Source organism: Diadema antillarum, unplaced genomic scaffold (genome assembly GCF_040938485.1).
Source record: "Diadema antillarum isolate AM-2024a unplaced genomic scaffold, OU_Dant_1.0 seq00000341_RagTag, whole genome shotgun sequence".
NCBI classification, from domain to species: Eukaryota; Metazoa; Echinodermata; class Echinoidea; order Diadematoida; family Diadematidae; genus Diadema; species Diadema antillarum.
In genome coordinates, this window is record NW_027271354.1 from 994,964 (window position 1) to 1,021,253 (window position 26,290).

A 26,290-nucleotide genomic window follows, 5' to 3' on the forward strand; every position below is an offset into this window, starting at 1 on the left:
AACATTTTGTGTACAATGAGGACAAGGATTGTGATAATGATCATAATGACAGAATTATTGATAATACTATTCTTTCCATCTTCTTGTTCTTCATACCACCACCATCACTGTTACCATTATCATCATCATTATGTAGTGTCCTCTATCACATTTTTTTCTTATGCTATAACTTTGCTGAAGTCCGTAAATCTGAAAAGTATTTGAGCAGTCAAAAGTCCTGTCAAGGTTACCCTCTACTTGTAGATGTAGATTGTATACAAACACCTTTTTAAAGATCTCTAAAAAATTGACTCGATCAATGATTATTAGTTGATGAGTAGAGACCAATGCATAATCATTACTAATTTGAAAATGACTTAAAGTCAAATATGGTTTCCCGACTTGTTTTCCTGCCCAATACACATTACTATGAGGGTAAGTGACACAATGCTACAAAGCCACTACAAGTAAGATTTGATTCTCTTTTCATTAAAAATAGGAAACACAAACACAAAAAAGGCAAGCAATGGATTCATCTAATGAGAGACATTCACAATTAGGTTTACTTACTTTTTAATACACACACACACCGGTCTAGTGTTTTCAGCGTATTTTTAAATTGCTACATTTGCATCATAAATACATTGCATTACTGTTACACAAAATAATATTGAGTAAAAAAGTGAATCTGTCGTAGAAAAATAACGCAAAAACCCACAGAACCTGTAATGAAAAGTTAAATGAAAGTTCATGTGTAGTGATAGTAATTCTACACTTTATAGCCCTAACAGCTTATTTTAACATGTTTGAATGTTTGTTACACAGTGAAAGCCCTAAGCATAGAAAAGTAAAGGCAAAAGGATATACATGTACATGATAGAATTTACAATAGTTGTCAAGTATGCTAACCATCTGTTTTAAAAATACCATTTTTCTGGGATGCTCGGTTGGGGATTTTTTTTTGTTTTTAGATTTTTTGTTTTTTTTAAAAGCTCAATATCGTTAAATGACTATGATTCTACTGCACTATTTGTGTAGCATGATAAATACTTATTAGTGGAAAAAGAAAAAAAAATTGTTTGCGTCATGATAAATACTTGTCTATATTCTACTACAATGCTCATTCAACCTGCATTCATAAAGTGGTTGAAGGTATATGTAAACTTCTAGGTATTCTAACATCATGTCACCAGATGAAGTTTGAAAATACATGCATATCATTTTAAATGGGAACCTCATAACAAGGTCAACTGGCCATCAAATTCATCTCAATTATGTGCAGCTTCTCTCTGAACACAACAAACAATAGCTTCCACTCTACACATTGTAAATCTAATTCATGATCAAATTAAACCACGACAAATTGAACAAACGTGGGATTTTATGCTCACATTCGAAACTTCCATTCTATCAAGGAATAATATCCTCAAGGTTTCTAACTCCATACCCTGTTATGTGAGTTTCCCCTCTAATCAACATAACCAAGTCTTCATTTGAGATCTTTGCAAACTCTTCCAGCTTTCTGGATGTAGGATTCAAAGGACTTGATCATCAGTACTTGCCCTCTCACAGCTGTCATGTTATTAGTTAAGAAGACATTCCCCCCCCCCCCCCCCTTATTATAAAGAGTTCAAAGTTCCAACTTTGCTCCTATAATAACAGCACAACATCTACTTTTCAAAGACATACATAACACAGGACATGTGTCATTACAGCTTAAAGGGTAACATACTGAAGGAGGTATATTATGCTTGGCAATATAGTACCACAATGGCATATCATATACGATACAAAATATGAGTACCAATATATTTTGGCAAGGCAGATTGGAAAATGGTGTTGTAAAGCTTTACAGAACAATTACAGTATCCAACTGAGGTCACTTACCTAAGACAGTGATACCTTTAAAATGACATCTTTCTTAGGTAAAAGCAAAACAAACCAAAATTATATGCACTTTACATCTCAATCTCAGCATTAACTAAAAATGTATTAGTGGCTTTTGTACCACACAATATTTCTGCCACAACAGTGCCTTCCTGACATCCCAATGCAATTATAGATTTGCTTGACAATTTAGTACCACTGAAACTTGCTGTCACATCTCTTCATGCCAAGAACTTGCATCAATTGCCCTACCTGATATACTCCGTGATAATAATATGTAGTGTTACTCTGAATTATTTTGCATATAACACATATGACTGTAAAGTGTTATCTTAAGCTATATGCCTTTTCCTTTAGACTGAATCAAGAAAGCCCATTCAGTGATTATACTATGGTGACAATTTCTCTGGATTGTTGCCACATTTCCCATTCAAGGGACAGGCATACTTAAACATATACACCTCTCAGAAAGGATCACCAGTCAAGTCATTCAAGTACTGGTCTGAAGCAAATTTTGAGTGGAAATTGTAACTACACTTTGGAAATGCCTACAGATGTAAAAACTGTGAAGGTATGTGTGATCAGAACCAAAGCAGTGCTCCATAACTAAACCAAACACCAAACAGGCACTTGCTGGTGTTAAACAATTTGTTCCATGTGGACAAGCACCATCAAGTGCCCTAGCAAAACTAGGCACAGAGAATACCCCATTATAAAGAGGTTGCTGGAACCACCAAATACCTCTTTATGTATGACCGGTTTATCATTGCAAACATACCAAGAAAGAGACAAGCAACAAAAACAGTAGTAGAAAATCGAAACCACCCAATTTAAGTCTTTAAAAGCAGTACCACATTGTAAATGAGCTTATCATAATGGGGTTTTTCCTGTATCACACACGGAATTTCATGTGAGAATAATATTTTCACCTGTAGGTACAAATTAACACTATATATAAACCCTCCTCTGAGCCTAAATACTGACTATCATTCATGGGATGGAAAAGTCATTAAAAAGGAAGCAACTTGGTACACCGTGTGTGTGCAATTAATGTTTCCATGATTATTTGAGGTACATCTGACAACTTCGAGGGCTTGCTGAAACCAGGTCATACGCTCTTTGATACAAGAAGACAACATCCAGTACAATGTAAACTTCATTTACATAATAACTGGTGTCCATACAATCCACATACATAATGCTTAACATTTTTACAATTATTATCATAACTCAATATCATAAATCCTGATATTCTCAGTCATGTATATAAATATTCTTATTTATTGACATTACGTTAATACACTGATATCTTGACTCATGATAGTAGTACACTGACAAGTCTTCACAGAGATTTGATCATAACTTGTTATAACAGAGTAAAATGTAAATTTGTGAGTCTCCAAACTTTACATTGATTATCATTCCATATCCAATATTATATCATAGAAATATCTATATCAAATAACAATCATCCACTCAAAACACACCTGACAAGTTACACAAGTATCAAAGAAGTATCACCTAATGTAGTGTCAGAAAACAAACTGTTATTGTTTTTTTTTTTTGAGGACAGGATGTATGATACATTATATACCTCATTTCTAGAATCCTCTCATCTGATTGGTTAAAATGGGAGTCATGAAAATAGCTGTGCCCCATTTTTGAGTTACTGTGACCGGGGCCGGGGCACAGTTAGTAAATAGATTTGGAGACAGTCGCGACCCCGTACACATAGATCGCTCATATGTACACACCAATGATACGACCGCCGCGCATTCGATCAGCGTGCTGTAAAAGAGACTAGCGGTCACTGTGCTCTGTAAATAGGTTTGGAGACGGTCGCAATCCCGTAACGTTACACGGTACGGACGTACACATAGATAATCACTCAATGTACGCACCCACGATATGACCGCAGCGCTGTCGATCAGCGTTGATTACGAGTGCTGTAAAAGAGACTAGAATCTATATTTTCGGTATCTATATTTCAGAATCTATATTTTCGGTATATAAAACAAATAATGACTGCTTGATATTCGGGGCACAGTTAAAATTATGTAGGCCCTCGGTGATGTGAAAACCATAACCATGCCCTCAGCTTCGCTTCGGGCATAGTTAAGGTTTTCACATCACCTTGAGCCCACAATTTTAACTGTGCCCCTCATAGCAGTCATTATTTGTATACTATGACAGAAAAAAATAAATAGTAAAAGGAGAGAAATGTTTAACCTGTTGAGGATGAGTCTCAAGTATAGTCATATATACTCACTATATTCTATGGGAAATGCGTGTTGCAGCATATTCAGTCTGTCCTCAACAGGTTAAAGAGCAAATTTGTTGCAGACATCACATCAGGCTCTGATAGGCACCCATGTGGCAATGTCAGCCATTCTGACACAATATGAGAGTTAGTACAGTACTGTGATGAATATGTTCATTAATGACATAAAAACTTATTACAGCTATGAAGACTGTGCACAAACTTTACTCCGTAAGCATAGAACATGTGTAGATTGACTGCAAAATGTTGATATTCCTTAGTAGTATGAAAGAGTAAACAAAAATATGACCACTGCAAAGACTTATCACTATGAAAGTCATGTTTAAATTCATCTATATATCTACAACGTATCTAGTGTGTGTGCGTGTGTGTGTGTGTGTGTGTGAGGGCGGAGGGGAGGGATGAAGTATATTCATGCCACTATTATAAGAATTACAAATCAATGATTAACAGTGATGCATATGGCATTCTCTGGAAGATTTCTAAAACTATTCCAAAACTGACATAAAATTTTGTAAGGAGAAGAAGAGTGACTGAAAATCTCTGATAAACACTAAACCTTGTCTCTTGAAGCCAAATATCTTAACAGTTATGTTCATCCACTATGATCACATTACATTATATACATACATAGAGCTGCACCATTTCATTTTTATTTCTTTTTTAGTTTTTGGTTCCACAACAGTATCTGTCCATCTATTTTATGGAGGCAGTGGCATTTTACAGAAGTGCATCTCTGGAAATGCTGAAGAGAGGTAGGCACATGGTATTTCAATGGAATTAACAGTAAAATATCAAAACAATTACAAGAAATTGTCACATACAACATAAGTTAACATGGTCTCTTTCTTTTCAAGGAAAATTTACCAAAATAAAATTAACAAAAACAAAAACAAAAATCAGTGGAAAGCATCTTCTAGTACAAAGATACAGTGGAGAAAATGCTTTGCACTTTATTCTAATACTTTATTTTAATAAAAATGGTCTATAATATAAGAATGTCTGTGATAGCTTTCACGGGGCTCACTGAATAACACACAATATTCACAATTGCAGTTTACCATACTAACACCTGCATGGCGACAACTAGAAAACAAGCTACAAAATAAAACTGTGATCATTCTTGTCAGTGCTGTGGTAGGTACAGTATGATGAATGTAGTAAAGGAAAAAAAACTGTCTAAGTCTCGGTGAAGTGAGACGCTCACTACAAATCAGGGCAGCAGTCAAAGTTTTCTGTTATTTTCTTTTGTTGTTTTTGATACTGAGAGTTTTAGAACAGACTTACTGTGCTTAAATATATCTGATGATATTCACATATTGTATAAGCCATTATAAAAAAAAAATACACACACACAAAGACATTATTTCATACATGAATAGTACTATCAGCATTGTGTTTTTGGTTAACACGAATGTGTAAAACACAGGCAGATTTTGGAGACTGCTCTACACGGCAGGTGGTGGGGCTGAAGGTAGGGCCGTGTTGAGTGACTGGTGAGGGGCGGGGCTAGTACTGGGCGAAATCCCTTTGCTCTCCATGAAGCCAGTCACCTGACCTGGTACTTCAGCTAGCACGTCCTTAGCAAGCCTTGCCTGGCTCATGTCCGTGTTACCGCCCGACGAGGTGATGTATTCCCGGAATGGAACAAACTGGAGGACGGTGTAGAAGAGTTGATTTGACACTTAGAATGCTCTCAAGGGGGCGGGGAGGGGGGCACTGATCCGACAACTATTAAAACATAGCTGCATTTTCCAAATATTTTCATTCATGTACTACTGCCAATTTGTCTGATCTTAACAGTCGACACCTTTCATGAATAGAACACACAGTCAGGCATGGGGAAGGAGTAAGAGGAAATGCCTTACAATAATATGCTTAGAATATATATGTCAGGAACATTAATGGGATACTTTAAAACACAATATTTTCTCAGCATTTTCCATTAAAATAATGTGATAGTTCTTCCCCTTGTCAAACATTATTGTCTTGAAGTTTACTGATGTCAGTAGGATTTGTAATTTGTAACTGTACAGTTCACGTACAGTAAAAATGTTACATGTATGTGAGATATTCAGATATCTCATTAACACAAGACGAAATATTTCACTGAAATCATGCATATTTCTCTTGCTAGTTGGTCAGCAATACCTGTACACATGCAAAGTTCCAGATGCATATATAATTAATCTGTTTATTGACATTCATTTCTCATGTGACTCACACCTCAAAACAAGGAAAACATTTAACAAACATGGGTACAGAAAATGCACAGAAAATGTTATCTCAGTATGGTAAAGACAGTCTAAAGACACAAATCAAAACGATGCATATTGATATCAAAGTAACATAGGGCTTCCTTCAAGTATTTTAGGTGTGCCCAGAATGAAAGGAAGAAATCTCCTTTAGCACATATTGCTAGGCAATGCTTAGCACTTCTTTACTTAAATTCTTTACGGGTACTCATCACTTTATCTGTATAATGTTAGATGAGGAAGAAAAGGCACATCTTTGGTAAAAAAAAAGTGTTTTTCCCTTTTCTGTGTGTCCTAATAAAATTTGGGGGAAAAAAATCATTTTCCATGAAACCAACAGTAGTTTTGGCTAAAAACAGACAAAGTGCAGGTGACTTCCATCATAACAAAATCCTCAAGACCTGCAGTTTCCTTTTATTATACCAGAATTTCATTATAGCTGAACAAATAAAGCACATTAAGATAAGTTTGGAACCTGAATTTTCACTTCTTCGAAACAAGATTAATGTTTTAACCATGTTCATTATAATGGGATCCCACTGTAGCACCGTACAAAAGTAATGCTCGGCATCTCTGCATAAGCCTTACTCACCTGTACAATATCTCTCTGTGCCACGCTGCCTCTATACGACAGTGCCTGCTTATCTGCATCCAACTCTTCCATAGCTACACAGGGGAATTAAGGAGAAACAGATATGTTTTAGACATGCAACTTTTGACTGAACACAGCAGATGCAATTACTCTGTTCAGTTTTGTAAAAAGAAGATGAGATGTGACATTTCAGGTGGCAGAGTTGCACAATACAACCATATGAATCACTTGATGAATAACTGAATGTTTTTTTACTCCTTTCTATTCATTTATTCTTATTATTTTTTTGCTTGCTCTCTCTCTCTCTCTCTCTCCAAGAGGATCCAATCTTGAAATTGTCTATAAGATCAATTGATAACCAAAATAGTAAGTTTCATTTTCTGTATATGCTGTAAACAGGAAAAATATATTTGTGATCAATCTTACTGATGTATGTATTCTTTTCCATATAAAACAAATGAATACAACTTTGGTTATGCACATAATTGGTCTAAGGCTCCATTAACATATCAAAACAACTAGCTGCTGCATTTGCACAAACAGGTCTTGTAGCTTTTCTGGCCCACCTAAAAAAAACAAAAACAAAAAACAAAAAACAAAAAACAAATAAACCCAACAACAACAAACAAAAACAATCAAATTATGGGTCCTTTGAATTTCATGATTTAGGGGAACAATTCTAGTTTATTTCGGAGGTTTGACTAAATGTGCCAGAGTGTATGCATGATGTGGTCTCATGTCACATCCGCCATGCAGTTGGGGTAAAAAGGGAGGCACACTCACCATCAAACTCAGCAGGTCCTACACCGACTATGATGATGGACATGGGCAGTTTGCTCGCCTAGAAAAGATGAAAATGGATGAGGAATCGTATAAAAAAATGTACCAAAAGTGTCCTCCTGCACAATATATACCTTTTTACCTCTGCACAAAAACGCTAACGTACAAAACAAAAACATGACATTACAATCTCTTTAACTTTATTACAGTTACAGGACAATGAATCATGCAATGCCCATGCATGAATGTGGGACAATGAACAAGAGTCGAATGTCAAACACAGCTATACACTGTACATGGCTCGTGGAATGGTGGGGGGGGGGGGGGGGAGGTGCACTATACAAAGGAATACATAAGGTGTCACCACTTTGGGCCCCCCACTTTTTTACCCCGGAAGTGCGTAAGAGGCACTAGAAATAGATAGAAACCTTGAAATGTGAGCATGGTAAGGCTTTGTGTTTGCAGTGAAGATTTTTTTTTTTTTTTTTTTTTTTTTTTTTTTTTTTTTTTTTGCTTGTCAGCTGAAGAAACATGAAGTGGCACCAGAAGTTGCGCTGAAGGCTTTTTTTTTTAGCTTGTTAGCTCATGAAACCCAGATGTGGGCCCCCACTTTTGAAAACGTGGCGCCGGCAGTACTAAAAACCTTTGTTTAATCCTTAACATGAACTAGCACATCAATAGCTTAACCTGTTCCTTCAGTAATTCTCCAAGAACCTTCAATGCCCCAAATGACGTTCTTTCCACCCATTGACAAAGAATGGACAGGATGGTAATCCACTTGTTCAAAAGCAGTCAAGCGATACATTTATTTCATTTCCATGGTCAACGGCATGTGCCAATGAACTATGAAAAATATAGTTTGGATGTGAGATATAAAAGGGGCGTGAGCTTGGCTTGCAAAATATTTTGTTATACACTATAAGGGCACCCTGAACGAGGATACAGAAAGTGAAAATCTAGTGAGCTCAGCCTTGATTGCTATGTCCATCTTCATACAAGTTTTGTAACAAAACAAGAACACTGCTACACTGGAAAAAGTAATGCACAAATACATGTATGAAATTTCAAGACAGAAAAAGAACAAATATTGACAGCACAAACTCTATCTTTTGATAAAAGTTATTTTTCAACTCGGTATAAATACAAATAAGTGGGAACATGAATATACAGTACGTCATGAAAGCAGACACTCTCCTGTACATTTTGGGAACTGGGTATAACTGGTTCCTGTAAGGCTAACTTGCCAAGACTTTTCATTAACCTTCCATAATCCATCTAATCTTGGTGTAGCAATGGGCATCAGCCTACCAGGAAAGCCATGGTGACAAGGTAGAAATTCGAGGGATTAGGTAATCTCTATTCAATGGCAACTAGTTTCAAAGCATCTATGCCAATCTGTAAGGATGGTACTCCAGCATGTGTGCCAATTGGCAAACAAAACACATTGACCCCTTGCGGATGGGATAATTTTGCTACAACACGCATTTCCCAGAGACACTTGCCCGAAGTATACTCAGGTCTCATCCTCATTCATTTTAGTATAATTCCACCTGTCCATGCTATTGTGTTTGTATTATATGTGTCTATAAGCACTGTGCTGCAATATTCACTACATGGGAAAGAAACACAAACTATCAAATTGAATCGTTTTAAACTTGGTTTACAGAATGTTTCTCTGACAAGAAACGCACAGATTATAACCAGTGTGTTAGGTCTGTATAGCATACATGTAGCCAAAAGACTATCCAAAAGACTGTCTAGTTGTCAATTTGTCCAGGTATTTAAGTTTTCCGGATATACAGTCGAGGCTGGTCGATGATAAATATTTTCACATCCTACTCACATTGATGACGGCCATCTTGGTCATCTCCATGTCTGAAATGACGCCGTCTGTGATGATCAGAAGGACAAAGTAGTTGGAGCCGTCCGGGTACTGCTGAGCAAACCTGGGAGACAAGGCAAGCATATGTGATTTGATTGTGGTATCATTTATGACAGTCGATGTTGATATCTAGTACGTACAATTGTAGCACTGAGCAGTATCATCACACAGGCTCAATCAACAGATATGGTCATGGTTGGCTTTATCCCTGAGCCCTTGTCTAGTTTTCAGTGTGTTCCCCTCCCCCTCCCCCTCCACCCCCCCCCCCCCCCCCCCTCCCCACACACACCAAAAAAAAAAATGCACCTACATCTCTTGGGTTGACAGACATATCAGGTGAATTGGTCTGAGATGTACATGTGTGACTTTGATATGGCAGAAGGTCAATACACAGAGGGCCACGTTTGTATATCTTCACTCTGACATTAACTTGTCAAACAGGCTCTCGTCATCGTACAGCAAATACACGTGTACATGTAGTTATCAACACGTCAAGGCAAAAACAGGAATTCACAGAATCTTCACATTTCTCTCTGCAATGATAAGCGCTGCTAATCTGGCACAAAATTTAGAGTGAGCTTGTCTTGACACCACATGCAGTTTCTGACCAACTTTGGTGGAGATTTGAATGGCATGCAACAGAAGTGCTACCACCTTTAAAGGGCAGCTTAGGGCGTTAAAGGGATCGTATTGTTTTGGTTGAGACCTAATTTCAGGTTTTAACATTTTTTGGTGAGATAATGAAAAACCTCTTATGAAATATGAAAGAGCATGTAATTCTATGAGGAATTCAACGTTTATTTGATGAAAATTGGTTTTGAAATGGCTGAGATATTCAAAAAGAGTGATTCTAATAAAGTGTGGGACCCACACTTTATTACGGTCGCTTTGTTTTACTTTGTTTTTGGATGTTTCGGTCACTCCAAACCCAATTTTCATCAAATAAACTTTGAATTCCTCTTAAAATGGTATGTTCTGTAATATATCATAAGTATTTTCTTGGTATCTCGCAAAAAGTTAAAAGCCCAATTCTCATCTCCACCAATACTGTACCATCCCTTTAACCTCAGTTGGACATGACTTAAATATCCACTGTAAAACCAGAAATGTTTGTGTTCATAAAAATGTATGTGTATTTTGCAAGGAGCTAAGATTTGCAAAAGTGAAACACAAGTGAAAGTGTTTCTCTACACAATGCATTAATTCCAGTGGCAATTCAAGAAAGTTTCATGCTGCGAAAAATTCTGTCTGCTTCAATTCACAAAAATTTCATGCTGTGAATGTTTCTGAGAAGCAGCATAGATGCCTTCCCAAGAGAACCACTCACCTGGCCACATGGTTGATGACTGGTGAGAAGTTGGTGGGGCCGTAGAGCTGGACCTGTGCGATGCAGGCCTTGTAGGCTTGGAGGATTCCAGTAAGCCCAAGGCAAAATGGATTCTGGGCATTAAAGTTCTGAAAGTATCAATAACAGAAAATTAAAACATATAGGGGAGTATACTATCAGGTAAATTGATATATATTTATCTCTATATCTAAATATCTCTATCTCTCTCACTTTCTTTCTTTCTATCTATCTATCTATCTATATACCTACCTATTTATCTATCTATCTATCTATCATCTATCTATCATCTATCTATCTATCTATCTATCTATCTATCTACCTACCTACCTACCTACCTACCTACCTACCTATCTATCTATCTATCTATCTATCTATCTATCTATCTATCTATCTATCTATCATCTATCTATCATCTATCTATCTATCTATCTATCTATCTATCTATCTATCTATCTATCTACCTACCTATCTATCTATCTATCTATCTATCTATCTACCTACCTACCTATCTATCTATCTATCTATCTATCTATCTATCTATCTATCATCTATCTATCATCTATCTATCTATCTATCTATCTATCTATCTATCTATCTATCTATCTATCTATCTATCATCTATCTATCTATCTATCTATCTATCTACCTACCTACCTACCTACCTACCTACCTATCTATCTATCTATCTATCATCTATCTATCTATCTATCTATCTATCTATCTATCTATCTATATATCTACCTACCTACCTATCTATCTATCTATCTATCTATCTACCTACCTACCTACCTACCTACCTACCTACCTATCTATCTATCTATCTATCTATCTATCTATCTATCTATCTATCTTTCTTTCTTTCTTTCTTTCTTTCTTTCTTTCTTTCTTTCTTTCTTTCTTTCTTTCTCTCTATACCTACATACATGTACATAGTCAAAAACATGCTGAAAGGGAAGCAGATCCATGCTATGTCATAACTTGATGTTTATACTGTGGTACATTTTCTTTGATCTTAAAGAATAGTTTTTGGAAGATCCTTAGTGTAGTAATGCTGCAAACACTTGCACTATGACCTTGTCTTAGTTCCTTTTCATGATATTTTGTGGAGACATATTTGTTAATTGCAGTGTCCTTCTCTCACAAAATCTGGACTCACAAATTAACATGTAACACCAGGCAAAATCTCCTCCCTTTTACTTCATCAATATCCTTGAAGACTGGATCACAATTCTCGAAAACAAGACATAAGGGGCAACTTGTAATGTTAATCTTACAGAAGAGTATTTCAAATAATGTCCCCAAGACAATCATCATGCATTCATAGCACAATAAAAAATAACAAAATTTTTCTGAGGCAATAAACTATGAACAGCAGCATTCTCAGTGATGGGAGGACGTACCACCGGGAATTCGTGAGAGACCTGTCCCGCTGGCGGGATCTTGGCCCCAAAGCCGAGTACGGGAAAGAGCTTGTCGGAGTCGTAGTCTTGGATGATCTCACCGACCGCTGTGATGGCCTGCTCGTAGTGGTTGGGTGCGTACGGATTGATGTAGTGGAGCGAGTTGGTGTGACCGGGATTTCCTGCAAGCACAGAGCGTAATTCATGAATATGATGCTCAGTAGTGTACAGGTAGTTTAAACATGACTGACCCTAACTCTAACAATGTACCACTGATAGAAGCAGAAGAGTTGGTGATGTGAATATGAGTATGTAGGACAAGATATTAAACAATATGTGACTGTGTACCTCAAAACGAACATAAAGTCGCACACACTGATTTTGCGTGAGAACTGAAAATAAGTGAAATGGGTCTAACTAGCCGAACTTGACTTTTTCATATTTTCTGAAAGAGCGGGTCTTCTTTTACATTATGCTAAATTTTGGTATCATAAAACGGGCAGGAAAATGTGTTTTTTTAGCATTTTATCTCGAACATTTTTGGTAGAATAGTGTGATTAGGTGTGTCTTTAGAATCCCTGTTTCATTTCTGAAAAACCTTGTCCACACTCTTCACTTTCAACTCTAATAACTTTTGAAAGGATAGTGCTACTGCTTTGAAAGTTGGCATTAATTATAGACAGAATGTGTTGATAGAACATGCTTAATTTCAGTTTAATCTGATAATCTCTTCATTGTTATTACTCTGGTGGTTTACTTCCTGTTTTTTGTCCCATTCATCGCACAGCCAGCAAGGTTTGGTAAAGATTAAGCGCTTGAATAGACACTGTACTTCAGAGCCCCTTTTCTCAGTTCACACTTTTCCTGAGTTTACGCTTTCTTTCCAATATTTAGATAGGTTAGGAGAGTCCATTTGATTTGAGTTATACATCATTTTAAAGCTTAAAGTCTGTTCTTTCAGAATATGGTCTTAACTAAAAATTCATGTCTGGCGACTTTTTGTTTGTTTCGAGGTGCAGGGTCACATATGTGATGTTTCTGAACAAGCATCATTTTGAATAGTCCATGAACCACTATTGCTGTGACACGATTTGTCTACAGCTTGCCTGTTCTGTGACATATTTTACTGTAATATCAATAATTTTTAATAGAGATACTTCCAATACAATTTAAGAGTGATGTCCCACTACATCGTGTTAACTCTTTATGTGCTACGTTTGCACGCCTGACTCATAAAGAGTTGACGGTGTGCCATGTTTGCATATATATTCTGCTCAAACGCACAAACCCGCCGTAACCGATCGATAAATCACCAAATGCCACAGTGCCATGAAACCGTTTCCCTACTGGATTTGTGAGTAAATTCCAGGTGTCTGTTGCTGTTTTGTGTGCAAAAGTCACGCCTCTACAATAACGTAGCTACTGGTCATTTGAAAGAAAAAAACAACACATAGATTTGTCATACAATTTACATCAGAGCAAAGCGTGGCATTTTCTCCACAACTTTGCTCAGTGTACATATCCAGGGTAACACAAAACTATAAAAGCTACATAGGTTTGAAACACAGAATGTTTTCCCAAAGCAAGACTATGTTGCTGTCTCAGAATAATGTGACACACAGGGAATTTACGCCATGGCACACAAAGAGTTACAGTAGTAACGCAGAGTGATGCACACATACGTACACACAGAGTATGAAACAAGAATGGATGCTTTTCTTTTCCATCCACCTAATACAATGGCAGAAGTCTCAGAATTTACAGAATTACTATCACATATATCTTTCCTGCTTTACCATTTGAAGCTGTGAAGTCAATAGCTACTGTGAAGTTCAGCTGCATGCCACCGGTGATAAAATCAAGGAAGCTGTGCTTTTTCTGGATGACACAGTTGAGCAGCTCGATGGTTCCCGAATTCTTGTAACTCTTTTTCTTGGCCTTCTTCTTGGGGTTAATGAGCTGTGGGATGGAGAAACAAGTGGGGGAATGCTCAGTCACGATTGGACCCACTCATTCTTGCAAATTAAGCAAGATCTTCCTAACAGGACTGCCCCTGTAATGTTGCGCCAGTTATAAAACATGCAAATCTTGTCAAGAAATCTTTCCCTGAGGTGCCTCTCTTAGCCATCAAAGAGGCTGGATCCATTCATACTTGTACAGTATATTATACCTCCATTCACAAGACTGAAGGGATTAACAGTAGAGGATTCTCAATGCAGGCAGAATGCCTGCGTCCGGAAATGAAGTAGAGAATGCGTGCATGCTGGACGCATTCTGGATTGCCAGCAATTGACTGTCCATTGCGCCTAAGTCAAACATGGTCTTCCAAGCAGTACTGCCCCCTGTATCATCTGAGCAATGTTATGTCAGGTCTAAGACAAGCAAATCTTGCCAGGAAATGTTTCCCCCACTGCCTTGTTTTAATAGCCCCCCCCCCCCCCCCCCCAAAAGAAAGGTCAGGCAGTGTAGAACTTAATACAATGTGTATTCATCAATTGTAACTTGTGACAAAATAGGAAAGCACAATGCTGTCTTTTTCTTAAAATTGTATTGTACACACACACACACACACACACACACATTGCAGCAGACAAAACAGTTGGTACCATTATTAAGGGGAAATCCATCGGGAAAATTTGCTTGTGTGAATAGAAGCAAAAATATAAACAAATGAGAAAGTGAAAATTTGAGCAAATTCTGATAACACTTAAGAAATTTTTTTTTTTTTATGGTGCAGTAAATCAAACACAAATTGGCAATATCATGATGTCACACATGAGCTCACCCCATTTGCTCTGTACTATAAAATATTTTAATTTGATATCAATAAATTTCCAATCGTAGTGTGCACCCTAATACAGTCACTCTGAATATTTTTCTATACAACCTCTGTTCGAAAAAAAAGAGAGAAATTTATCATTGATAAGAAACAAATAAGAGAGAGGTTTTGAAACATTTCATGCACAAAAAAAATGGAAGGTAAACTCACATGCAACATCACAGAGCAGTCAATTTCTGCTTGATTGGTCACACCTTCCAAATTTCACAACTTTCTTATTTTTCATCAGAATTTGGTCAAACTCATTTTTTATAGGGTGGTCTTTCCCCTTTAAGTCTGTGCTTCCTGTTTACTGATTGTGAAAAGAGAGAATTAAAACAGACTTCATGGTCACTGCAGTGGCTATAGCTATCTATTGCACCATGAATTAAATCTGCTTTGATGTGCTAACATGCTTCAGTGCCTGTGTTCAGTTTTACCCATGGGTTTGACACAAATGTGTACTGTACGAGCTGAAATTTTCGCGTACAGATATTTTTGCGAATTGCTACTTGGAGGACATCTTCGCGTCTTATTAATTTCGCGGTTGCGAGGGTCTAACTGAACTTAATTATTCGCACGTTGTTATTTTCGCGTGTTGTTATTTTCGCGGTTCAAAGGCGATTCACGAAATTCGCGAAAATAAAACCACCGCGAAAATTTCAGCTCGTACAGTATCTGCAAGTCTCATTATCTGAATTATTTATGGCAATCTTGCAACATCCTCTGGTTTAATAGACACAAGTCATAGCAAGTCTGAGCATGCTCAATCCAACTTTTGTGGGTTTTGGCTGCCATCAGTTCATTTAGCCTGTGCTTAGACCACAGCTTTTTTAGTCTGCTGTTTGGTAAATGCTCTAACGGTGTTCTAAATGTAAACCATGTTTGAAAATTTTGGCCAAGTGGTCCAAATTGTTTAAGATCTATTCAACAATATCAACAGTGAAAATTTCAAACTTGGAACTGTAGACTGGTGAGACACTAGCTGAATGAAGAAGACTGAAGTACTTGAAGAGGAGTGTATATGTGACCATGCATCACAAAACCAACAAAAAGTTGCACCCCCTGATATTACATGAGGACTCAAAAACAGGTGAAATGGGTCAACCCAGTCAATCTCGAGTTTTTCATATTTTCTGAATGAGCAATTCTTTTCTATATTATTCTACAGCAGGGTGGTCCACGAGGGGTTTTAGCATGTCGCTGCAACATGCTAAAATTCTTGTGCAACATCCTAAAAAGCCAGCAACATGCTATGCAACATCCTTAAGAATTTGCAACAAGCTCAAAGTAAAAGTATTTAAAAATGTGCAAAACATGTGCATAACATAAGAAACATCAAACTACCAGGTACTTTAGATATTTGTGTGCAAAACATGAGAGAGAACATTGAATGTAAGCAGCACAAAGAGAGATAAGCAGCAAAATATTGCGTACTACGTACTCATCGTGTGCGCTCCGCGCATATTCAATTTCTGCAATATTCTCAGATTCTGAGCTTGCAACATGCTAAAATTTCAAGTTGTGGACCACCCTGACAGTACATGTATGGGGTCATAGAACAAATGGGAAATTGTGTACTTTTTATCAATTTTTCTGGAACACTTTTTTTTTGTGTAGAATAGTATTATTAGGTATGTCTCAGACTCCTTTTCATCTCTTAATCCTTTACACACTCTTCACTTTCAACTCTTCAACTTTTGAAAAGATGATACTACTGCTTTGAAAGTTGGTATTGGTCTAGGATGGAACATTTTGACAGAGCGTGCTCAATTTCAGCTTAATCTGATCATCTCTTCATTGTTGCTGTGGTGTTTTACATCCTGCTTTTGTTCCATTCATTGCACAGCTAGCACAGCTTGGTAAGATTAAGTGCTTGAATAGACCCTATACTTTAGACCATCTTTCTCAGTACACACAGTTCCAGAATGTGTGCTTTCTTCCAATATTTGAGTACACTTGTAGGTTAGGAGAGTCCATTTGAACTGAGTTACACACCGCACTCTTTCAGAATCTGCCCTTAACTGACAATCCATGTTTGGTGACTTTTTGTTGGGTTTGTGATGCAGGGTCACATATCTTTATAACCCTTTGAGTGCTGTGAGTGCTGACTGGTGCAGAAACGCAACAGCAATGTACACACTGTCCAAAGTCACTGACACAGATAGGGTGAAGAAATGCATATCACTTGAAAGCAAAGATTGTGAGGAGAAACAAACATGAAAGAGACTATGATTTTGTCATCCAAATGTGATAATGTGCAAGGCTGAGATTTGGTGGCTATGAAATCAATCCAGCAGTTTAGAGTTCCATTACATAACGGATTCTGCTTAATCTTGGCAAAAAAAAAAAAAAAAAAAAATCCAACACCACTTTTTCCCAGCAGATTTAAAGGGTAAGAACAAGATAAATAATTACTGTAAAACATGATATATTCATGGGATGAAATTTTCGCGAATTGGAGCTGATGACCTTTTTCATGGCATGAAATTTTCTTGAATTACTATTGGCATTCAATGCATATAGTGTAGACAAGAGCTTTCGTGTGCATTTTAATTTCACGCATCTTGGCACTCGTGAAATTCCCCAAATTGAAATACAAGCGAACATTCCTCATTTAACAGTAAGTTGAAAGCAAATGAGAAAATAATCTCCATAAATAATTTTCATGGTACAGGCATTCACTTATTCTGGTATGTGAAATAAATGCAAACACTGTAAAACCTGAAATATTTGTGCGCATTTTAATTGTTTGAATTTTGTGAGAGTCAAGAAATTCAAAGTGCATGCAAAGTTTCTTGTCTACACTATACGCATTGAATGCCAGTGGCAATTTGCAATCATTTCATGGCCTAGAAGGCTGTCTGCTTGAATTCGCGAAATTTTCATGCCGCAATTATATCTTGCCTTACAGTAGGAAAGTGCATATCACAAACACAAGAACACACACATGTGGGTGCTAAAGTATGGGCTATTGCTATGAGGCAGAAACTTGTAACATTTTGTGCTGTACAATGTCATCCTACATTTTCATCAAGATTTTAGTGAGCAAACATTCAAATTTGTCCACATTAATATCAACTTACCTCAAAGTTTGCCCGCCCCTCACTCAGCTGCCTCATGTTCGTGGTCGCCTCTCCGATAAAATCATGGCTACTATGAGAAAAGTGTGCCCACGAATAAACAAAAAAGAAAAAAAAAGGGGGGCCAGAAGTGAAACTGACTGTTACCACCAAGCAAGCACTATGCACTAAAGACATACAGCATGCAACCAACATCACAACAGGGAATCTATGCAGTTTCGAGTCGAATTGGGATTTCAAACACATGACCTTGAAAGAAGCAAGAAATGCATACGTGACATATTTCACATCATTTTTCTCTTTGAAAATTTTGCGAGTTGACTGATATTTGAGAAATTAACAATTCTCCTCAAATTCTCCTAAGAAAGGATCCAATACTTACTTCTTATTCTTTCATTGTGGTTTTCGATCGTGAATTCAACTACTCGTGAAATGTCTTATGAGTCCTAACTTGCAAAATATCACACTTGTGAAATATATGACGTATACGGTCAATGGTTTATAACCCATTGAGGATGGGCTAATTTTGCTATAACATGCACTTCCCACAGACACCTGCCTGATTATACTCAGGAATAGTCTTCAATGGGTTAATAAGTATGCAGCCATGGCACCAAAAGATTTCAGTCCCCTCTGAAGAACTAGGTAATGTAGATGATGTACTGTATACGCAGAATATTTGGCAAGATTTTTATTTTCATGAATTTTGCGCGTTAGGTGCTATATTTGATTCACAAATTTCAAGACACAAGAAAATATTGACTCTGATCCCGATATGAATGTGATGTGCACATAAAACAATACATTTCTCTGTTCAGTACTGCACTCCATGACTGCGAATTTAACCACTCATGAAATGGTTGGGAAGTCCTGATTCGCGAAAATTTATACTCGCAAAATAATGGCGTATACAGTACTTCTGCTGCCTACAGACTAGAATGGGGAAACCTACGATTGAATATTAGACACAATGCTTAAGTTGGCTTTGATAAGTCAAGTTGAAATCTGAGAAACTGAATAACAAAGGTTTTATTATAACTGGACCTAAAATAAGACAGTTATGGTTTCACATATAGTGGCATTAGTGGCGAACATGTGCAAACCTACAATTGTAGTATAGCAATGTCCAAGTGGCCCGTACGTGAATCTTCCACAAAATTCCCTTTGTTGATATCATGTCAATACAAATGAGCTGTTTAAAATCACTGTACAGGTGCAGTATAAGTTACCAACAATGACTTTAAGTGGAAAAGGGATATAGTTGCTAAATAATCAACAAAAACATGATTTTTGTAATATGAGTACAAATCAAATGGAAAATTATTATGCGATTATATTATTACCTCTTAACTGCATACTATATGGTTTTCACTGAAAATATAGTGTGAAACTTAACATTTCAAGCTGTATTATTCTATATTTGAAATTGATGAACTGTCAAACATTCTGCTTGTGTGATATTGACCTATTTACAGGTTTTGAATTCAAATCAGCATGAACATGCTCACATGGCGTGGTATTGTACTTTGAGATTCAGGGTCAATTACACTGTATCTTAATAGCCACCCAACCACAACAGTGTCGCACCTGGATATGGCACTACTTTATATGGAGGCATCAGGTATGTGGGAAGTACCTCTATGGTGCAATATTCTTGCTATTTGAAACAGCTTAAAAGCCTGACATTAGCCTCAGTTTCCCTGAATTTTGACAGACTTGGAAAGCACATTGTTGCACCATTTTCCATGCCTTGATACAAACTTATAAATATAAGTCTTACTATTATATTGTGTCCCCACTCTGAACCACCACAGCCTCACAGGAAATGGAATTTTCTTAAACAATACCCGCCTTTACCAGAGCAAAATATCAGTTGGGGAAATAAAAAGATCAGCAAGAAAGTGTCATATTCTGATTTGTGGTTGAGCCCTACAAAGACAATATTACATCTTCTAGCTTGCAAACAAATCCCCCTATCTGTCAAGCTTGTCTCTTATCCACCAGACTCATAGACAGAGGATTTGCATAATGGAACATTCTTCATTTTCCTCCATCTTATGGTGAATCCCCATTTATCATGTTCCTAGAAACAGAAGCCTCATAATCTTGGGTGTGTGTTGTCTTTTTTTTAAACGCTTAAATAAGAGTGAAAATTTCCCATTGCAGGACAAAGTCCATGCATTCTATACATTGTACATACAGATGTAGCTTTTCATGTGAAAGAGAATCTAACTCTAGACAACATTCATGTGTAACTGTTTACAGTTTTAGGTATTTAGAGGACTTAATCACACACTACTGTATTCCGTAAGTACATTAGTAAGGTGCAGTTAATATCCCGATTCGATTACAAAGTTAACCTCGAAGTTAGATAACACCTCAGAACACCACCCATGGTTTTTGAGTCTTGATGGGTTAAGAGATAAAATTTTACCTAGTAGCCACAAAAGTTAATTCATGAAAAATGTTAATGAACAGGTCTTTCAAGGCAGCCAGGAAAGCTCAGCAGGAAACAAGAAAGGGGATTTTTTTTTCCTTTTTTGAAAAAAGAAGAAGAAAGAATTACATTCACATGCACATGCACACACATGCAGTCACAAACTGTGCAAGCTTTACCAAAGGCCTTCTAATTGTAGGAGAAGCAAGCAGAGTGTCTTCATGCAGGACAGAGTCAAGCCACTAGCAAGATGCAAGTCCCAGTGACAGGGCCTTTGGAGACCCCTCCAAATTTTGTAACTCATGCAATATTACGTCCAGACACTTGCACAAATTTGGTTTCCGTGCTGCCCGGCAGAATGGCGAGCCAGTTTGTACTATTTACATAGTGGCAGAGGTCCAATTTTGGTCATGTGAAATTCATGAATAGTTTGCAAAATGTGTAATCTTCAGGACACATATTGACGTGTCAATGATTATTCACACAGAGGTATTCACTCCATGACATGATACCTGCAGTGGCTACTTTTTTTTCTGTCTCTTTGTTGGTCACAAGTCTTGTTTTAACTGGTCCATCAACTTCCATACATACCCACATATGACACATGCTAGAATGACATAGTTCACGAAGGATTCCGCATAGCTCACAAAGGGTTCACGAAAGTTGCCCCAAAATAACAGTTGTGCAAAAAATTTGAACATATGTTGAAAACTTTGTCAAGCATTTCATATATTGACTGCATTGGCCAGCATTCTCTAGCATGTTGCTGCGAATGTTTGCTGCACCGGCACTAAATGGTCACAGCACGCCAATGCACAAAATCCAAGTATGTGCAAGTGTCAAGGTGGTATTTGAACAATTTTACTGCCAGCATCTAACTGGTGGTAAATAATCACGAGCAATCAGCAGAGCTTTGTTCCACAATATAATGCTCAACATGCAACACATTTCACACTGACGGCCAATAGGTGAACCTTGCAATTCTATTGATTGAAATGACTACATGACTCAATCAGTAAGAGAAGTGCTCACATTAGGATTTTTACCAGCTCATGATTAATGATTACATTTGATTATTGCAAATCAGTATTAAAATGTCCTTGTGAGGATGCCCTTGGCTTCAGCTCTCCTCACCCACTAACCATCTGACTACTTTGATACAGCATGAGGGCTTTGAAACAAGGCTACAAACTGCATTACCAGCACTATGATAATTGTAATGCAAAACAATAAACATGCACTATTAGAAGGACAAATGGTTACGCAACAAAATACAGCTTTTATTGTTAATCATACTGAAATCTAAAATTCAGATTGAGGAAGAAAAAAAAATGTGGGATAATTCATTTGGACAATTATGGGCATGTTTTACACACCATTTATGACAAATAGATTTGAATTTTGTAAATGTTATTACATGTATGCTTTGAAATGGAAACAAAAAAAAATATGCAAAAAAAGAAACTATATTATCCAGGAAATACTAATTATCACATAAACTCTACAGCTGTATAAACAGCACAGTGTTTTCCCTCTTTTCTCTTTTGAGATATTAAAACTGAAATTTATCCAACCTCAAAGCCAGCAAACAAATGCCATATAATACAGTCATTTGAACATCTCATCTTTCTTGTTATTGCTGTGAAAATGCCACAGATGGTCCTAGAGTTCAAATGATATCTATGGAAATTGTTCAACAATGTTTCCAGCTTAATAAATCTATAATGCTGCATGGACTTACATACTACCAGTGTCTTTGATATGGTTTGAATTGTTAAAAATGGTCACTCAATTCTTTAAAAAAATCACACGAAAACATGTGCAGTGAGTGATAAGGTTTACAACTATCATCATTCCCACAAACTGCTTTAGAAACTGGTTTAATAGCAAGATTCTATTTCATCTAACATCTTGATAGTGACAGCATAACATTGTTTGTGTGCTTGAAGGATTTTTCATTCACTTAAATGCAATTATAGAACTCTGTCAGCAAAGTCCTACAAGTTTTTAAAATTGAGCCATGATGATGTTAAACTGTGCCTTTAACTCTTTATGTGCCACGTTTGCACGCCCGACTCAGTCAAAGGCGTGCCAAGTTGGCATATTTCGCTGAAATGCACAAACCCGCCCAAACAAATCAATAAATTGCCAAACGCAACTGTGCAATGAAAGAGAGTTTCTCGTGATTCCATACCTGTCACAGGTAGCTTGCAATTTATGTGGTGATGGAATATCAAGCAGTGCTCCCTACCGGGTTTACAAATTCTAAATTTCTGTCCCTGTTTTGCGTGCAAAAGTCATGCATCTACAATAATGTCGCTACAGATCATTTGAAAGAAAATCAATCATAGACTCATCACACAATTTACATTGAAGCAAAGCTTGGCATTTTCTCCACAACTTTGCTCATTAAATGTCAAGGGTAACAAAAAATCTATAAAACAAAGTTACATAGATTTGAAAAACAAAGTTTTTTCTGAAAGCATGACTACGTTGATGTCTCAGAATAATGTGGCACAAAGAGGGTTTTTGATACACCATGGCACATAAAGAGTTAAAAGGGAGTCCAATACTTGGTACTACACGAGGGCGTGGTTGGACTCACCCGCCATCACTGTCCCAATCGAAGCACTCCACCTTGATGGTCCTGTCCAAGTCCCCGTTGCACAAGGTCCGCACCAAGAGCTTGAATGGCCGCCACACGGGATCCAGCGTGTTCTTTATCACTTCTGTCTTGTGACATATCGTAAATCTGTTTACAGACGAGTCGTGGGAGAGGAAAGTATACCACTGGTCTGTGATTGTTGGAAGGCATCATCTTGGACAAACTATGATACGATAGGGAACTTCTTGTTCAAATTTGTGAAATCTCTCTACATTTGGTACAGACTCTGAATGTGCATTAACTGCATTGCCAGTTTGCAGAACAAAACATTACATCATGTGATATCATAATTTGTTGCTGTTAAAGTGGAAACTTTTGCGATGTTCAAATTTTTCGTGCATTTCATGCAACCAGAAACTGGCGCAAAAATAATAGCACATGAATATATGCACTTGCCATATGTTCCAGTAGTTGATATTGTGATTCCACAGAATTAAATAAATGCAAAACTCTTCTTACCTGCCTGAGTGCGAAAAATTATTCGCACAATATTATCCTTTGTTACAGTATGTCACATGCTGATATTGGATACAAAGTGCACAAAATGTTGCAGGAAGACACCACTTTTTCCTTTTAAAAACTATGTTAGTACATTGGAATATCCTTTTTCTAATCAAGTTTTACTGTTACATCTCAAACTCTCTTTTACCCAACCCTCGATCCCCTTCAAGTGATCTATTCCTATTTTTCACTAACTTTCACTCATGATAAGCACAAAGTAGGAATCATTCTTGTGTCTGAATATCAAAGAATTTATCCAACAAACCCTGGATGGGCTGCAACATTGCAACCAATCAAAATAATATGTGTGATTTATGTCAACTGAGAATTGAGAAACCTGAAGTCATAAAATAGTCGGCATTAACCTAAATATTCCTGGAGTGGTTTTGCTGCAGAAATTGTCATCTTGTTCTCATTACATTGGCAACTATAACTTTGAAAAAGGAAACAAAATTCAAAGAAATTCATCTGCACAAATTAAGAAAACAACAATGTGCCAATTTGAGAGAAAAATATCTTCTAATGTGTTTCCAGATAATTAAGTGGTTTAGAGACTCTTGATAACTCTGCAAGTGATATTATTATTTTAAAAAAAGATATATGAGTAAAATAGGGCTTGCAAGAAAGCAAATGTGTTTATTCTATCCTTTGAAATACTATCAATTAACATGACAATTACAAGTACAGTAAAAAGATACAGCATAAAATTACAGAATTGTGATTTGGGGGACTCATTGTGTTAATGGGACACCAAACCCCTAGATATTGCTTGCTTTTGCCTTTTCCAGAGAGTTCTAGTCACAAGCTGTAAGGGGACCATCGAATTTTCTTGTGATAACAATTGTGATCATGCCAAACTGCTGGTTGTATTGAATGGATGGCAGGGGGATGGACCCAAACTTTGTTGAATTTGTCAGTATTTAGTGATTAAAATTTTGTAGTAAGGGTGAAAAGAAACAACAAACTCACGAGTTATCTTCATTGCACCGGTGGAAAACAAGGTATGGGTCTGACTTTCCAAGGAAATCCTTTTTGTCAAGTTTCCTGCCACGAAAATGTAGGGTTGCCTCATCCTATGAAGGAAGAACCATGAATCATATTATACAACACATATCTTACAGTGTACCTGTACATCTAATCATAAAGCAAAAGTTCTTCTACATTTATTTTTTTTTTAGTATCACTAGATCCTTTACAAGAAAATATCTTCATGAATACATGAAAGAAAAAGTTCCATCTAAAAATCAGCCAAGACCACTGGAAATCCTGTAAACAAGGCCACCTGCCACTTCAGTTTAATAAATTGAGGTAAAAATGAAAGTAAATGTACAACTGTATGGAGTGTGAAAACATACTGTACATTAAAAGAAAAGGCATTCACTCATTATCATTTCTGTCGCATTCATGCTCACATGGTTGTGGTATGCTGCTAACCCTAAAGAGCAGAGAAATTGACACATTCCTTACATTTCTCATCATTATTCAATCTAAATATATGTCTACATGTACATTGTTCCTGAATGTTATGGCCCAAATTCTCACCAGGTAGTTTAAATTGAATGTATACATCATTTCTGTCGCATTCATGCTCACATGGTTGTGGTATGCTGCTAACCCTAAAGAGCAGAGAAATTGACACATTCCTTACATTTCTCATCATTATTCAATCTAAATATATGTCTACATGTACATTGTTCCTGAATGTTATGGCCCAAATTCTCACAAGGTAGTTTAAATTGAATGTATACATTTTTTTTTCTATATTCAGGCCATGGCCTAAGACCAAGCTTGCAATAGGAACACCTTTCACTTTCATTTGGCAGCACAGCATTACACACTGTTTTTACTGGATGTCTGTTTAATGTACACAATATGTTGCACTCACTTATGAAGTCAAAACGTGTGGAATACATGATCTAAATTTAAACTACCGACCTGAATTCTGGGCAATGAATCTCAAATGCATCCCATTTCTGGATCTCACCTTGCAGTCACTAACTTCTTCAGCTCGTAGGATGATGGTCCCACATGGTTTACCATGATGATCCCTATGAAAATACACACCAGACACTTCATGAGGTTCTATTTCCCTTTCGCAAATGTCACAAAATTGTGCATGGTTGACGAATAACATCTCCAAACATCATGCATAAAGTCCTACTGAAATACAGCTAGGAATTATTAGAAAAAAAAAGTAATCCCACATCAATGGAGAGTAGATTCCCCTTTTGTGCAGAGAATAACAGATTTATTTTGTTTTCATTTTCTTTTCTTTCTTTTTTTTTTTTTTGGGGGGGGGGGGGAGGCCCAAATAAATTTACTGGAAATCTGTAGTATTTATTTTCCCTTCATCATGAAGAATTTTCCACTTTTACTATTCTG

At 36.9% G+C, this 26,290-nt stretch overlaps 1 protein-coding gene across 2 annotated transcripts in view; it reads right to left on the reverse strand.

Annotated features, from left to right (window-relative positions):
• Positions 1 to 4,012: 4,012 nt before the first annotated feature.
• Positions 4,013 to 26,290, reverse strand: part of LOC139730895 (copine-8-like) — a 35,688-nt gene continuing 13,410 nt past the window's right edge. Inside the window, exons 7-17 of one of the 2 annotated variants that reach the window (XM_071641771.1) lie at positions 25,893 to 25,956; positions 24,878 to 24,981; positions 23,348 to 23,494; positions 18,309 to 18,375; positions 14,201 to 14,363; positions 12,405 to 12,586; positions 10,984 to 11,111; positions 9,618 to 9,720; positions 7,778 to 7,835; positions 6,995 to 7,068; positions 4,013 to 5,799 (exon numbers count right to left, since the gene is read on the reverse strand). In XM_071641771.1, the coding sequence (XP_071497872.1) occupies positions 5,596 to 5,799; positions 6,995 to 7,068; positions 7,778 to 7,835; positions 9,618 to 9,720; positions 10,984 to 11,111; positions 12,405 to 12,586; positions 14,201 to 14,363; positions 18,309 to 18,375; positions 23,348 to 23,494; positions 24,878 to 24,981; positions 25,893 to 25,956 (1,294 nt within the window). In that variant the 3' untranslated portion in view covers positions 4,013 to 5,595. Of the gene's footprint in view, positions 5,800 to 6,994; positions 7,069 to 7,777; positions 7,836 to 9,617; positions 9,721 to 10,983; positions 11,112 to 12,404; positions 12,587 to 14,200; positions 14,364 to 18,308; positions 18,379 to 23,347; positions 23,495 to 24,877; positions 24,982 to 25,892; positions 25,957 to 26,290 lie in introns of both variants that reach the window. The other variant, XM_071641770.1, reaches the window with a different exon arrangement.